At 41.1% G+C, this 12,168-nt stretch overlaps 1 protein-coding gene across 11 annotated transcripts in view; it reads left to right on the top strand.

Annotated features, from left to right (window-relative positions):
* FRY (FRY microtubule binding protein) overlaps positions 1 to 12,168 on the top strand; it is a 194,850-nt gene that overhangs the window by 113,831 nt on the left and 68,851 nt on the right. For 10 of the 11 annotated variants that reach the window (XM_060273790.1, XM_060273791.1, XM_060273792.1 and 7 more), the window contains 7 exons: positions 739 to 825; positions 2,534 to 2,793; positions 3,735 to 3,924; positions 6,105 to 6,229; positions 7,770 to 7,827; positions 9,350 to 9,441; positions 9,720 to 9,892. In XM_060273790.1, the coding sequence (XP_060129773.1) occupies positions 739 to 825; positions 2,534 to 2,793; positions 3,735 to 3,924; positions 6,105 to 6,229; positions 7,770 to 7,827; positions 9,350 to 9,441; positions 9,720 to 9,892 (985 nt within the window). The remainder of the gene's footprint in view (positions 1 to 738; positions 826 to 2,533; positions 2,794 to 3,734; positions 3,925 to 6,104; positions 6,230 to 7,769; positions 7,828 to 9,349; positions 9,442 to 9,719; positions 9,893 to 12,168) is intronic. The other variant, XM_060273787.1, reaches the window with a different exon arrangement.

Raw genomic sequence — 12,168 nt, 5'->3', positions numbered from 1 at the left:
TTGCTCTTCAGTGTTCCAGTCAGCCATTCCATCTCCTTCTGTTGTTTTGCGGTGGCTACTGAGCATGCTCACTCCTCACTGAGTGTTTTTTTAAGGGTCCTCTCTCTTTAATCCCCCCACCCCCAATTATTTTTGTACTTGAGCAAACCTTGCGGTTTCCTCAAGCTTCCTGAAGCTTCCTTCTTGTAAGTGGATGGTTCTGCTTTGGCTGTTTAAACAACTGAACTAGGGGGAGTGAGTAACTGCAGCCTCACAAAATTTCAAGTAATGCTGCTGCAGCAGTGGACTCGCTCAGAATAATTCTGTTTCATGCGAAGGCCATAAATGAGTTAGAACCAATTCATTCAGAAATTGGGGTGGCTGCTGAACTGGAGTACACTGACCACTTTGACCAAATTTATTTTGACTTGAACCAAGACATAAGGTGGCTAAATTTCCACGAACAGTAAATTGCTCACTTACCTGGATGTCACATAAACTGAGTGTTTACCTGCAACGGTTGGATGTGCCTGGACTCATACATGAGCTTGTTGACTTCAGTTGGTTGATTCATACGTAGTATCACTGCTTTCAATATGAGATTGTTCCTCTTTTAATGCTTCTCCTGCCACACTGTCTATTTCATACATCTGATGAGGTAGGCTCTAGCCCACAAAAGCTTATGCCACGGTAAATATTTTACTCTTCAAACACTCTTTTTAAAAATTGACTTAATTTCTGTCACCTTCACGTATACAGGATGACGATAGGCCTATGATTGATGTCATGGACCAACTCAGTTCTTCTATTCTGGAAAGTTTCATTCATGTGGCCGTTTCAGATTCAGTAAGTACCTTCTTGTTATCTTCTAACTGTTCACAATGCATATGTGCTAAATAAACAGAAACTGTGCAACGTTCCAAAAAGACTGGAATGCAGATACAAAGATTATAGGTATGTTAAGAAACTCTTGGAGTTGCTTCAGGCATTGGATTTTATTACCCAGTAGAGCACAGGTAATCTCCTTGATCCGCTGTTGCAATTCCATCACTTCAGCCTGTAATTGTAGCTGTATTGATATTTTCGACGTCTTAGCAGAATATTAGGTAATAACTGGTTTCATAATTTAATTACAGTACCAGCCGTATCCAGAGATTTGCATGTATCCAGATTCAGATCTATTGTACAGTCAGACTACCCCATTAATTTAATGAATAGCCTCAATCCTTGCATGGATTGAATCTTCCACTCAGACAGATCTCCTGCCTAAACAGTTATTGGATCAGTGTGCATCACTAGAATGCAGCAAGGTATATTTAGTATAGTAAGTGGGGCAATGTCACAAATTGACTAAGGAACAGAGAATAAGCCATGGACTGATTTTGACTGCGTACAGGTGCAGAGCGGGCAGGAAGGCAGAGGCACTGTTCACTTCTGTCAAAAGCATGTAGATAAGCCCTGAGCGGAATGAATGATGGATCAATGAAATAACACCGCAGGTTGTGTGGCTGCAGTTGGAGGAATGGTGGTGTTTCCATCTGTTCAAACAAGGGTTTGGCAGCTGGTATCCAGGTCCAAATGCAGATTTGCTACTTACACGTGCCCCCAAAAGAGAAAACGCATTCCCCCAAAAAGAGAGGACACATATATGCACATGGCGAGCTTTTGGGATTGGTGCAAATTTGGAAATAAATGCTATCATTTAAATAGAATGGTTGTATTTAGCTAAGTTGTACTCAGCTAAGTTGAAATGAAGGAATATGACTAAGTTAAGTCCATTAATGTCAACAGATCTAGTCTGAATACCACACAATGCATTCTATAGCGGGAAGAATGACCAAGGGATCTTAATAATAATAATAATAATAATAATAATAATAATAATAATAATAATATATTATTTATACCCCGCCCATCTGGCTGGGCTCCCCAGCCACTCTGGGCAGCTTCCAACAGAAAAATAAAACACAGTAATCTATTAAACATTAAACGCCTCCCTGAACAGGGCTGCCTTCAGATGTCTTCTAAAAGTCTGGTAGTTGTTTTCCTCTTTGACATCTGTTGCGAGGGCATTCCACAGGGCAGGCGCCACCACCAAGAAGGCCCTCTGCCTAGTTCCCTGCAACTTGGCTTCTCGCAACGAGGGAACCGCCAGAAGGCCCTCGGCGCTTGACCTCAGTGTCCGGGCAGAATGATGGAGGTGGAGACGCTCCTTCAGGTATACTGGACCGAGGCCATTTAGGGCTTTAGGACCGAGGCCACTATGCTTGCTCAGTCTGCAGTACAGGTGCTAACTGCTGTTGGATAACTTCAAGGCCCCTGCTTTTCCTTCTTACGGTTTTTTAAAAATATATTTAAAACAGATTTGAACTAGACAGCACTTCACATAGAGCTGTCCTCTGACAGCCTTTCAAGAAGAAAATCCTTTATTACGTAGGACACATGGGCAGCCTACTGAAAGGGCAGCTTATCAGGAAAATAAAAAATGCAGGCCAATCTCTGAAATAATATGCTGACAGTGATTTTCTTTTTTTTAATACTTTTTTTCCAACAGACAACGTTACCATTAACCCATAATGTGGATTTGCAGTGGCTGGTAGAATGGAACGCGGTCCTTGTTAATAGCCATTATGATGTAAAAAGTCCTTCCCATGTCTGGATATTTGCACAGTCCGTCAAAGATCCCTGGGTTCTCTGCCTTTTCAGTTTTCTTAGACAAGAGAATTTACCAAAGCATTGTCCTACTGCTCTCAGCTATGCTTGGCCTTATGCATTTACAAGGCTGCAGCTGGTCATGCCTTTGGTTGATCCAAAGTAAGTTCTATTGTTATTTTATTACAATTTGGTTCTCAATATTTCATATTACACTGATAGATCTGGTCTGTATTCACTGTTTTTAAATAATGAATCCCCCAGATGAGGGAGCTACCAGAATGGCATATATTTGATAGGAGGGTTGTGTTTTTGTGAGCCTGTGTAGTCCAGTGTGCAGAGTTGCGCTTAGAATTGGGGTACCTGGTTTTAAAATCTTTGTTCAGCTATGGCTTCTTATAGGTGGTATTGAGAAAGCATTTGTCCCTAAACTTTAGCTCTTCACCTCCAAAAAATAATTGCTGTAAACGCCTTCACATGCTTGCAGTGAGAAGTATAAAAGATGTAAAGCAGTTCTGCACATTTTTCTACAAAAAAATAGCACTGAGTGATTTTTTTTTATGTTAAATAAAAAAATTCCTTCAGTAGCACCTTAAAGACCAACTAAGTTTATATTTTGGTATGAGCTTTCGTGTGCATGCACACGCACACGAAAGCTCATACCAAAATATAAACTTAGTTGGTCTTTAAGGTGCTACTGAAGGAATATTTTTATTTTGCTTCGACTCAGACCAACACGGCTACCTACCTGTAACTTTTTTTATGTTGTTATGTTGTTTTTTATGTTTTATGTTGTTGCTGTAGTTTAGAACTTCAGGAGCTACCTTTGGCCCATCAGCATTGTCAACACCTGACTCACAGTGGCTTTTCAGGATATTAGACAGGAGTTTGTCCCAACTCTACCTGGTGTTGCTAGGAATTTAACCCAATACTGTATTCATGCAAAGGATATGCTCTACCACTGAGTTACGATCCTTCCCTTCTAGTTGAATTTCATTTTATGCTGAACTGAATCAGCCCCTTTATATTGCTATAATGTCTCCTCTTTGAAAAATAATAAAGTAATATCCAAAACTGATTTTATTTTAAAACAATGTACTCAGCAGCCCTGTGAATGCAAAGAAAACCAGTACAGCGAGCAGTGGAGACCATTATGTCACTTTATGGAGAAATTACCTTATTCTCTGCTTTGGAGCAGCAAAACCCAGTATTATGAGCCCCGGCCATCTGCGTGTTTCGACTCCTGAGATCATGGCTACCACACCTGATGGTACTGTTAGTTACGATAACAAGGTAAGTGGTATTTCGTTAAAATGACTTGGCCATCAAATGAGAAATATGTTTATATATGATGTGTATTTTTCACACAAGACTCAAGCCTAGTCCTTCTAGACATATGATGCATTGCCACCTGTAAGCCAGGAGTGAGGAACCTGTGGCCTTTCAGATGTTGTGGGACTGCAGCTTCCATCACCCCCCCCTACCAGCATGGCGCAGGGGTTGGGGATGATGGGAACTGAAGTCCAGCATCATTGGGAGAGCCAAAGATTCTCCATATCTGCTTATAAGGCAAAGTGCATGCATCACTTCCGAGCTGTGGCATCCTTAGGAAAGACCTTGCTAGAACCATTCCAGAGCTGGATTTGAGATCCTTCACCACTCATAGCTGAATCAAGGGTCTTCTTCTTTGGCGATCACTTGTAGCCGAGTAAGATTGTCTTCCATGAACACGGTCTTAACAGTGTGTCCGTAAGTGACTGTGGAGGCCAATTCGGGATCCGCACATCCTTCTACAGTGGGGACATAGGTTTCCGGGTGGGAGTTGATCTCAGTGTGGGTTTGCCAAACGTGCCGTCTTCTTAGCTCATTTCTCCCTTTCAGCCTGAGTTCATGCTTCTTCAAAGTCCATGATACCTTTGGTAAAGGTCGTTCTCCTATTGGAGCACTCGCAGCCCACTGTTTCCCAGTTATCAGTGCTTATACTACATTCTTTTAGATATTATAGTATGCTACCTAAGACTTAAAAACAAAAACAAAACTACATATGGCTGGCTTGGACTGCTCTTTGCCCCAGAAGTACTAACCCATAAATAAGTTGGGATTCTTTGGAACTGGAAACAGACTTGGTAGGCCCCATAGGACTTAACTGAAGAACCATTACCATACCTAGATGAACCATTCAATGGCCAGAGTCACGATAAGGTGATTTTTAATCCCACATTGGCAGTGGGATTTCGTCTGTTTTGCTTGAGTCTGGTGAAAAAGGCTGTTCTAATTTTTATTATATGCCACGTTTACCTTGTGGGAATTATTCAGTGGTGTTGCCAACTTACTTGTGTCAGTTGCTCTTTTGTTCCAGTGTTAAGGTCACACAGACTTTCTGCCAAAATGCCTTTCATGGCGTGGAGCAGATATGGGAAGTATGTTAACCTTTTTATGCACGCATACCATTTGTGTGACAGATGCAGAATCCCCTGCTCCGATTATTTCTGGTGCACCTCTTAACACATTTGGGCAATGCTCTGCAACTCGGGATAGAAGGCAGATGTGTAACAAAGCAAAGGGAAAATGATACTCTCTTCTGTAGGCTCACAGAAAGTGACAGACGATTCCTGCATCGGGCAGTTTTTTTGATCCAACATGCTTCTAAACTGCTTTGTTGAGTTCATAGTTCTTGTCCTCTTGGGCACTCTGAAGAATAACTGGCTGGTTCCTTCACTTGGTTTGACCTAACCCTTCGCTGTCATCTTTATAGGCCAGAGTAGAACTGCACACCACCCCGCAAAACAAGCAAGCAAGCAAGCAAGCAAAAACCAGCATTTAGCTTTGCTTCTAAGGCACACTGCAGCCACATTTTACTTATCTATTCACATAACATTTCTTCCACACCTTCAGAATAATTTCTGTTCCCAGGATGGTAAGACATTAAAAAAAGAACAGCAATGATAATAATATGAAGCATGCAAACTAATATAGCAAATGGAAGCAGCAAACTAAAGCATTCCAAGAATGCTTGTGTTAGCAGTTCTTAAAAGCCTGGGAAAGCAAATGTTTTCGCATGGCACTTAAATGATAATAACAAGGTCTCCAGATAGGCCTCCTTGGAGAGAGCATTTGAAAGGTCAGGAGCCACTATAGAAAAGGCTCTCGGGTGGCCACCCATCTGACTTTATATGAAGTTTTCCTACTATTGCACCTCTTGGTCATCCCAGGAGCAGGAGCGAGAAAGGAACGAAGAAAAAAGTCTCTTCTTGGCCATTTGACCTGTGACCAGATAGATACCACACCAGCCTTTTTTCCTCAGACCCCACAGAATCAAATTCTCTTATTCATGACTGTTGAGCCGCTTATTTCTGTTTTGTAATACATGCTTTTCAAATTCACCAGCAATACCTATTAAAGCAGTACATTTTTTTGTTATTCTTCTCTAATTGCTTTAATGATTATATCCATTAAATTTATTTTATTTTTAGGCTATAGGAACTCCATCTGTTGGTGTGTTGTTAAAACAACTAGTGCCTTTGATGAGACTTGAGAGCATAGAAATTACTGAGTCACTTGTGCTGGGCTTTGGAAGAACAAATTCTCTCGTTTTCAGGTATTGATGCGCCATGAATTTCTCGTGGTCCAAATTGCTTTGGGATGCTTCCAAACGGTGGCTTAATATCACCTAAAATATAAAATTTTCAACAGGAAGGGCATTAAATTGGGGGCAGAATTCAGATTGGCATTTTGATTTTGAAGCCATTATGTGGATGCTGTGTAAAACTTGAAGGCCTAAGCAGCACCAGTAACACAATAAACACCTGACTGGAAGCACTCTTAGTATAATAAATGGTTAGCAGTGGCCCAGCTCACATGTCACATTAAACCATAGTTAGAAATAAACTGGTTTAATGTAAACATGCAACTTCACTCATCCCCTGCTCCAGCTGCATGCCAGGTAAATTTACACATTACAACAAGCCAGGCTCTTGATTTGTTTCACAGCAGCAAAGGAGAACAGAGTGTTTCATATTAAACCATAGTTTATTTTTAATATGGTTTAAGATGACCTGCAAACAAAGACAAGTGTTTTATCTTGGGAGACACAAGATGAAGTGGAATACATTCCCAAGCTGCATGGACAAAGATTAAAAACTTAGCTGATTTTAAATTTGGAAGGACTGCTCCAGGCATCCCCAAACTGCGGCCCTCCAGATGTTTTGGCCTACAACTCCCATGATCCCTAGCTAAGAGGACCAGTGGTCAGGGATGGTGGGAATTGAAGTCCAAAACATCTGGAGGGCTGAAGTTTGGGGATGCCTGGACTACTCTATAAGAGACTTTTGATTACCAAAAAATATTGCTGATGTCTGGGCAGCAAGCCCAAGTGCTAGACTTTGTGTGTACACTCTCTGTCCCAGTTCTCTTGGGGGCACCGCTCTCTGTGTCTGGAGACGATTCTGGAGGACAGACCCATTGGCAGTGTTCCACTGGGATTTGTTAATGGCCTCCTCTCTGGACTGAGGTTTAAGCTTATTCTTCATAGCCTCCTGATCTGGGGAAATATATCTCAGAAGTGACAAATGGAGATGAGGTAGTTCCCCCTGGTTTCATGGTCCCTTTCCTAGCAATATAACTCAGTTACATAAACTCCTAGAGGGTGGGTGGTCCTCTGTATTTGAGGGTGCATTGCAGCAAGAATAGGAGCCTCCGGGTGTTGTTGAACTCCAGCTCCTATCAGCTCCATCCAGTGTAGCCAGTGATGATGAAAGTTGATGATGGAAGCTGGACACCCATGACATTGCATATTGCAATGTACACACAATACAGGGCTTTAACAGACAGGCAAAAGACCACATGAACAGGGACTGCCATTTGCTTCACTGCTGCATGGTGCTTTGTCAGTGCAACCCTATTGTAAGCACAGCGCATTTCACAATGAGGAAGAGAATTGGGCATCCTCTGGGCAGGCCTCTGTTGCATAAACACCATAACTTCTGGAACAGGGTGATTTGTTAGTGATATATATTAGTTTGTGTGTGTGTGTGTTAGTTTGTTTATATATACACACACATATATGTGTGTGTGTGTGTGTGTGTGTGTGTGTGTGTGTGTGTGTATTTGTGTATAACATACCTTTTTTTTTAATCAAGGGAATTAGTGGAAGAACTTCACCCACTAATGAAAGAAGCATTGGAGAGAAGACCAGAGGTTGGTTGATTTAATTAAGATGAACACATTTAAGAGGCAGCACAAATATAACAGCAGACTTTTAAAAGGAGGAAGAAATGCTGTCAATTAAAAGTGTTACTAATTTCAAATTTGGCAAGCGTTCATCCTAATACTTTTGTATAAATGTACATAAAAATATTTTATTTCAAGAGGAAACAACCATTCATTATGCTTTAAGGCAAGGGTGCAGAGCATGTGACCCTCTAAATGTGGGACTACCGGTACAACTCCCAAGATGCTCTCTGTTGTTTTAGGTGACTGCTTAACACTTTTTAAAAAATTCAGCACGTCTATGCAGACATGTACATTTGTTTAAAAGTTTTTGTAGCTGTTTCATTGGTAATTATTGTATGTATACTGTTCTAAACAGATCTGCTGATATCTGTGTTGAAAGTTTTATTACATATACTGCTTTGAGAATGTCTACTTAAGTGGTCTTTAAATATTTATAAATAAATCCTTGGCCTGTGGCTGATGGAGGGCCACCATTTCCCTGTCCCTGATTTAAGATATTCTGGATTGTTGCATGTAATGTGCTCCTGATAGGTTGTGTTGCCTCTGCTTCACTGTAAACTGAAATACTCCAAAGTCTTGGTACCAGAAACCCCTCCCCCCCCTTACATGCAAGGAGGTGTGGCTCACTAGGAAGAGGCAAAGATGATGAATAAGTGAAGGAGGGATCTCATTCCTACTGCATTTTTTTTTCTCCAAATGGAGCACTGCTACTGCTCCCCCCTGAATAAATTTACTAAAAGCGATAAGCCAGAGTGAATTCCAAAGATGTTAGTTCACTGAGTTCTAGACGCTTAAGTACAAGATAGTGAATGGTTCCTGGTGGGGTGTCACAATAAGAACATTTTTTTTTCAGATGCACCGATTGAGCGAAAGATTTAAAATGTGGTTTAAAAGACCCCGTGTAATAAATACATGGTTACTAATGACACTGGTATCTCTTGTAGTAGAGGATTTTGGAATGTAGAGCTTGAAACACATATGTAAAGTAATTTACCCATTCCCCCCTCCCACCTCTTTCAAGGGTCAGTACAGTGGTACCTCGGTTTACGAACTTAATCCGTTCCGGAAGTCCGTTCTTAAACCGAAACCGTTCTTAAACTGAGGCGCGCTTTCCCTAATGAGGCCTCCCGCCACCGGTGCCCTTCCACCGTTCAGATTCCGTTCTTAGACCAAGGTAAAGTTCTCAAACCAAGACACTTATTTCCGGTTTTGCGGAGTTTGTAAACCGAATCGTTCTTAAGCCGGACTATTCTTAAACCGAGGTACCACTGTATAGTATCTTTCCTAGAACTACTTCTTGCAGGAAAATGTTTCTAATCTATGTGGCCATGTGTATGCGCTAATCAGAAAGTTCATATTATTCAGCAGTCATCAGCATCTCTTTAAATATTGGTTCTGAGCCCAGGCTTGATTAGATCTTGTTTTTTAAAAATCTGCATTTGTGTAATAGATGTGATTAATACTGGCCTCTTTTCCTGCGACACAGAATAAGAAGCGTCGTGAACGCCGAGATCTGCTGCGGTTACAGCTACTACGCATTTTTGAATTACTAGCTGATGCTGGTGTGATAAGTGATAGGTAGGATATTGCTTTTTGAGTGGAACAGGGTCTTGTGACAGTGCTGATACTATTATTATTATTATTATTATTATTATTATTATTATTATTATTATTATTCCTTAGAGCATTTGTAAAATAAAGTTGGGGCTTTTCCATATCTATACACTAGATTCTTCCTTTTTACATTCTTGAAATCGATATTTTAAATGTTACAGTCTGCAATCTGCCAAGCACAAGTTCTTATTTTTTATCTATCTGAACGGTTCCTTAAAACGTCCCACTTTTCTTTGCCATAGTACAAACGGAGCCTTGGAGCGGGATACATTAGCACTCGGAGCCTTATTCTTAGAATATGTTGACCTGACTCGTATGTTATTGGAAGCTGAAAACGATAAAGAAGTGGAGATTCTTAAGGACATGAGAGCCCATTTCAGTGCAATGATTGCCAATTTGATTCAGTGTGTGCCAGGTATGGAGATTCAATAATCGTGTAAATTGCAGGACGAAAGTACAAGACAGTGTTTGTCAAAAGCATTGCAGAGCTTGATGGATATAGAGAAGAAAGCTTTAATGTGAAATATAAGGGCAGGGACAAGTTCTTACAGGTTAATCTGCATGGAACAGGAAGAGTAAGGGAGGAAATTGGGAGAACGGGGGACAAGTAATCAGTGAAGAATAGATGGAAAACCTGCAGTTGTACATATTTCTGTCCTTGTTACGTGTATTGTGGACTAGGGACTTTAGAGGCCCATGTAACTTTGATAATCTATAGTCCATCAGAATACTTGGTATTTAATTTGATCCATCTTGTTTCAGCATATGAACTCTAAAATGCCCACAAAGGAGACATTTTCATGTAGAAATTAAAATGAAACCTGGGTGTAAATAGTCATATACACATATGACTAACATATATGCATGCATTTTAGCTGGTCTGCACACAAGTTTCCTATTCATTCTTAACCTGTGCAGCAATTTTCTGGTGTGAAGTGACCCTAAATTGGCTTACATCTTACTAGCTCAGTGTTTACTGGTTTCTGGCTGCCAATTGGTAATTGTAGAAACTGCAAAGGAACAGTTGGCTTTCATCTGGAGAAAACTAGCTTCCGTCAAGTAAAGTGATCATTGATTTTTCTTGCAGCAAGGGGCTTAATTTAGCTATTGCTACGTGCTCTTTGTGCTAAAGGATTGCTTTGCAAATTGGTTGTGTTCCGTTTATTGAGACAGCATAAAAGGCCTCTAGCCTAAGCGCTGGCAATCTGAAGGCTCCTTCTGTGTTCATCATTAGATCCATCTCACTACATTCAGTGCATTAAGCCCAGCCATGCTTAGTACAGTTTGGGCTCTGCTTCATCCAGAACATCTGGAACAAGGAGGCAGCCCTCTTTTTACAGGGAATTCTCTCAACAGTAACGTTTTTTTTAAATTGCCTTTTCACTCATTACAGAATACTCTTGCTCCAGGTGTAAGTAAATAAATATAGTCGCCAACACAGCTTTTGCTATTTTTGTAAGGAGATTATTTTTAGATTCAGTATAAATTTTTAAAGATGTGTTTCCAGTTATTCAGATGCTCAGAACATAATGCTCACAGACCTGTACGTGATGGGAGACTGGGATCAGTTTAGGCCAATCCCCCATAATGCAGCTGTCTGCTCCCACCTGATGTTCACACATTCCACATTGTGATAGGGGTGTTCTTGTGTCAGCTGCAATGCATGTATGCCCCCGTCAACACAATCTCTGCATCTCAAAATCAAAATATACAGAGTGTATAGATAGGACATACATCTTCATCGTCATACTTAAAATTTGTATAGCACTATTAAGCACTAGTATTATCCCTTATATGGGACCCAGGTGGCACTGTGGGTTAAACCACAGAGTCTAGGGCTTGCTGATCAGAAGGTCGTCGGTTCGAATCCCTGCAACGGGGTAAGCTCCCGTTGCTCGGTCCCAGCTCCTGCCCACCTAGTAGTTCGAAAGCACATCAAAAGTGCAAGTAGATAAATAGGGACCGCTCCGACGGGAAGGTAAACGGCATTTCCGTGCGCTGCTCTGGTTCGTCAGAAGCAGCTTTGTCATGCTGGCCACATGACCCGGAAGCTGTCTGCGGACAAACGCCGGCTCCCTCGGCCAGTAAAGCGAGATGAGTGCCGCAACCCCAGAGTCGGATACGACTGGACCTGATGGTCAGGGGCCCCTTTACCTATTATCCCTTATATTACAGATGAGGGTGGGACTGAGGTTGAGAGTGTGTGGTTTGCCTCTTAACTACCTAGTGAGTTCCTGGCAGAGGCTAAGTTTGAGCAGAGGGTTTCCTGATTCACAACTCTGATTTGCAGTCTCTTAGCCTCTACACTAAACCAACTCTTGTTGCAGTGGTTCTATAAACGTACACGCCTATGTAAATATAAAATCTAATTAATGAATGTCAAGAGGGGACAATCAGAATCTCCTACCATGCTTAGATTTCGATTATGTCCATAAAACATAATGCAAGAGGATTGTTGCTTTACCTTGGGAATCAATTTGCAGCCATGAGAGAACATTTTGATTGTCAGGTATATCTAGAATAAAGCTTGGTGCAAATGGCTACTTCAACTTCCTTGTTGATGATTCTGGGAGTTGCATATTTCTTTTGAGCACCCAAGAGCTCATTGCATAGATGGTACATTCTCAAAAAAATGTTTTTAGTACGCACAACCAGGAAAATTATTCCAGGACTTGTTGCAGGGCTACAAAA

This window comes from Zootoca vivipara, chromosome 4 (assembly GCF_963506605.1).
Source record: "Zootoca vivipara chromosome 4, rZooViv1.1, whole genome shotgun sequence".
Classification (NCBI taxonomy): Eukaryota; Metazoa; Chordata; class Lepidosauria; order Squamata; family Lacertidae; genus Zootoca; species Zootoca vivipara.
The sequence above is the reverse complement of the archived record's forward strand: the minus strand, read 5'-3'. Positions and strand labels throughout refer to the sequence as shown.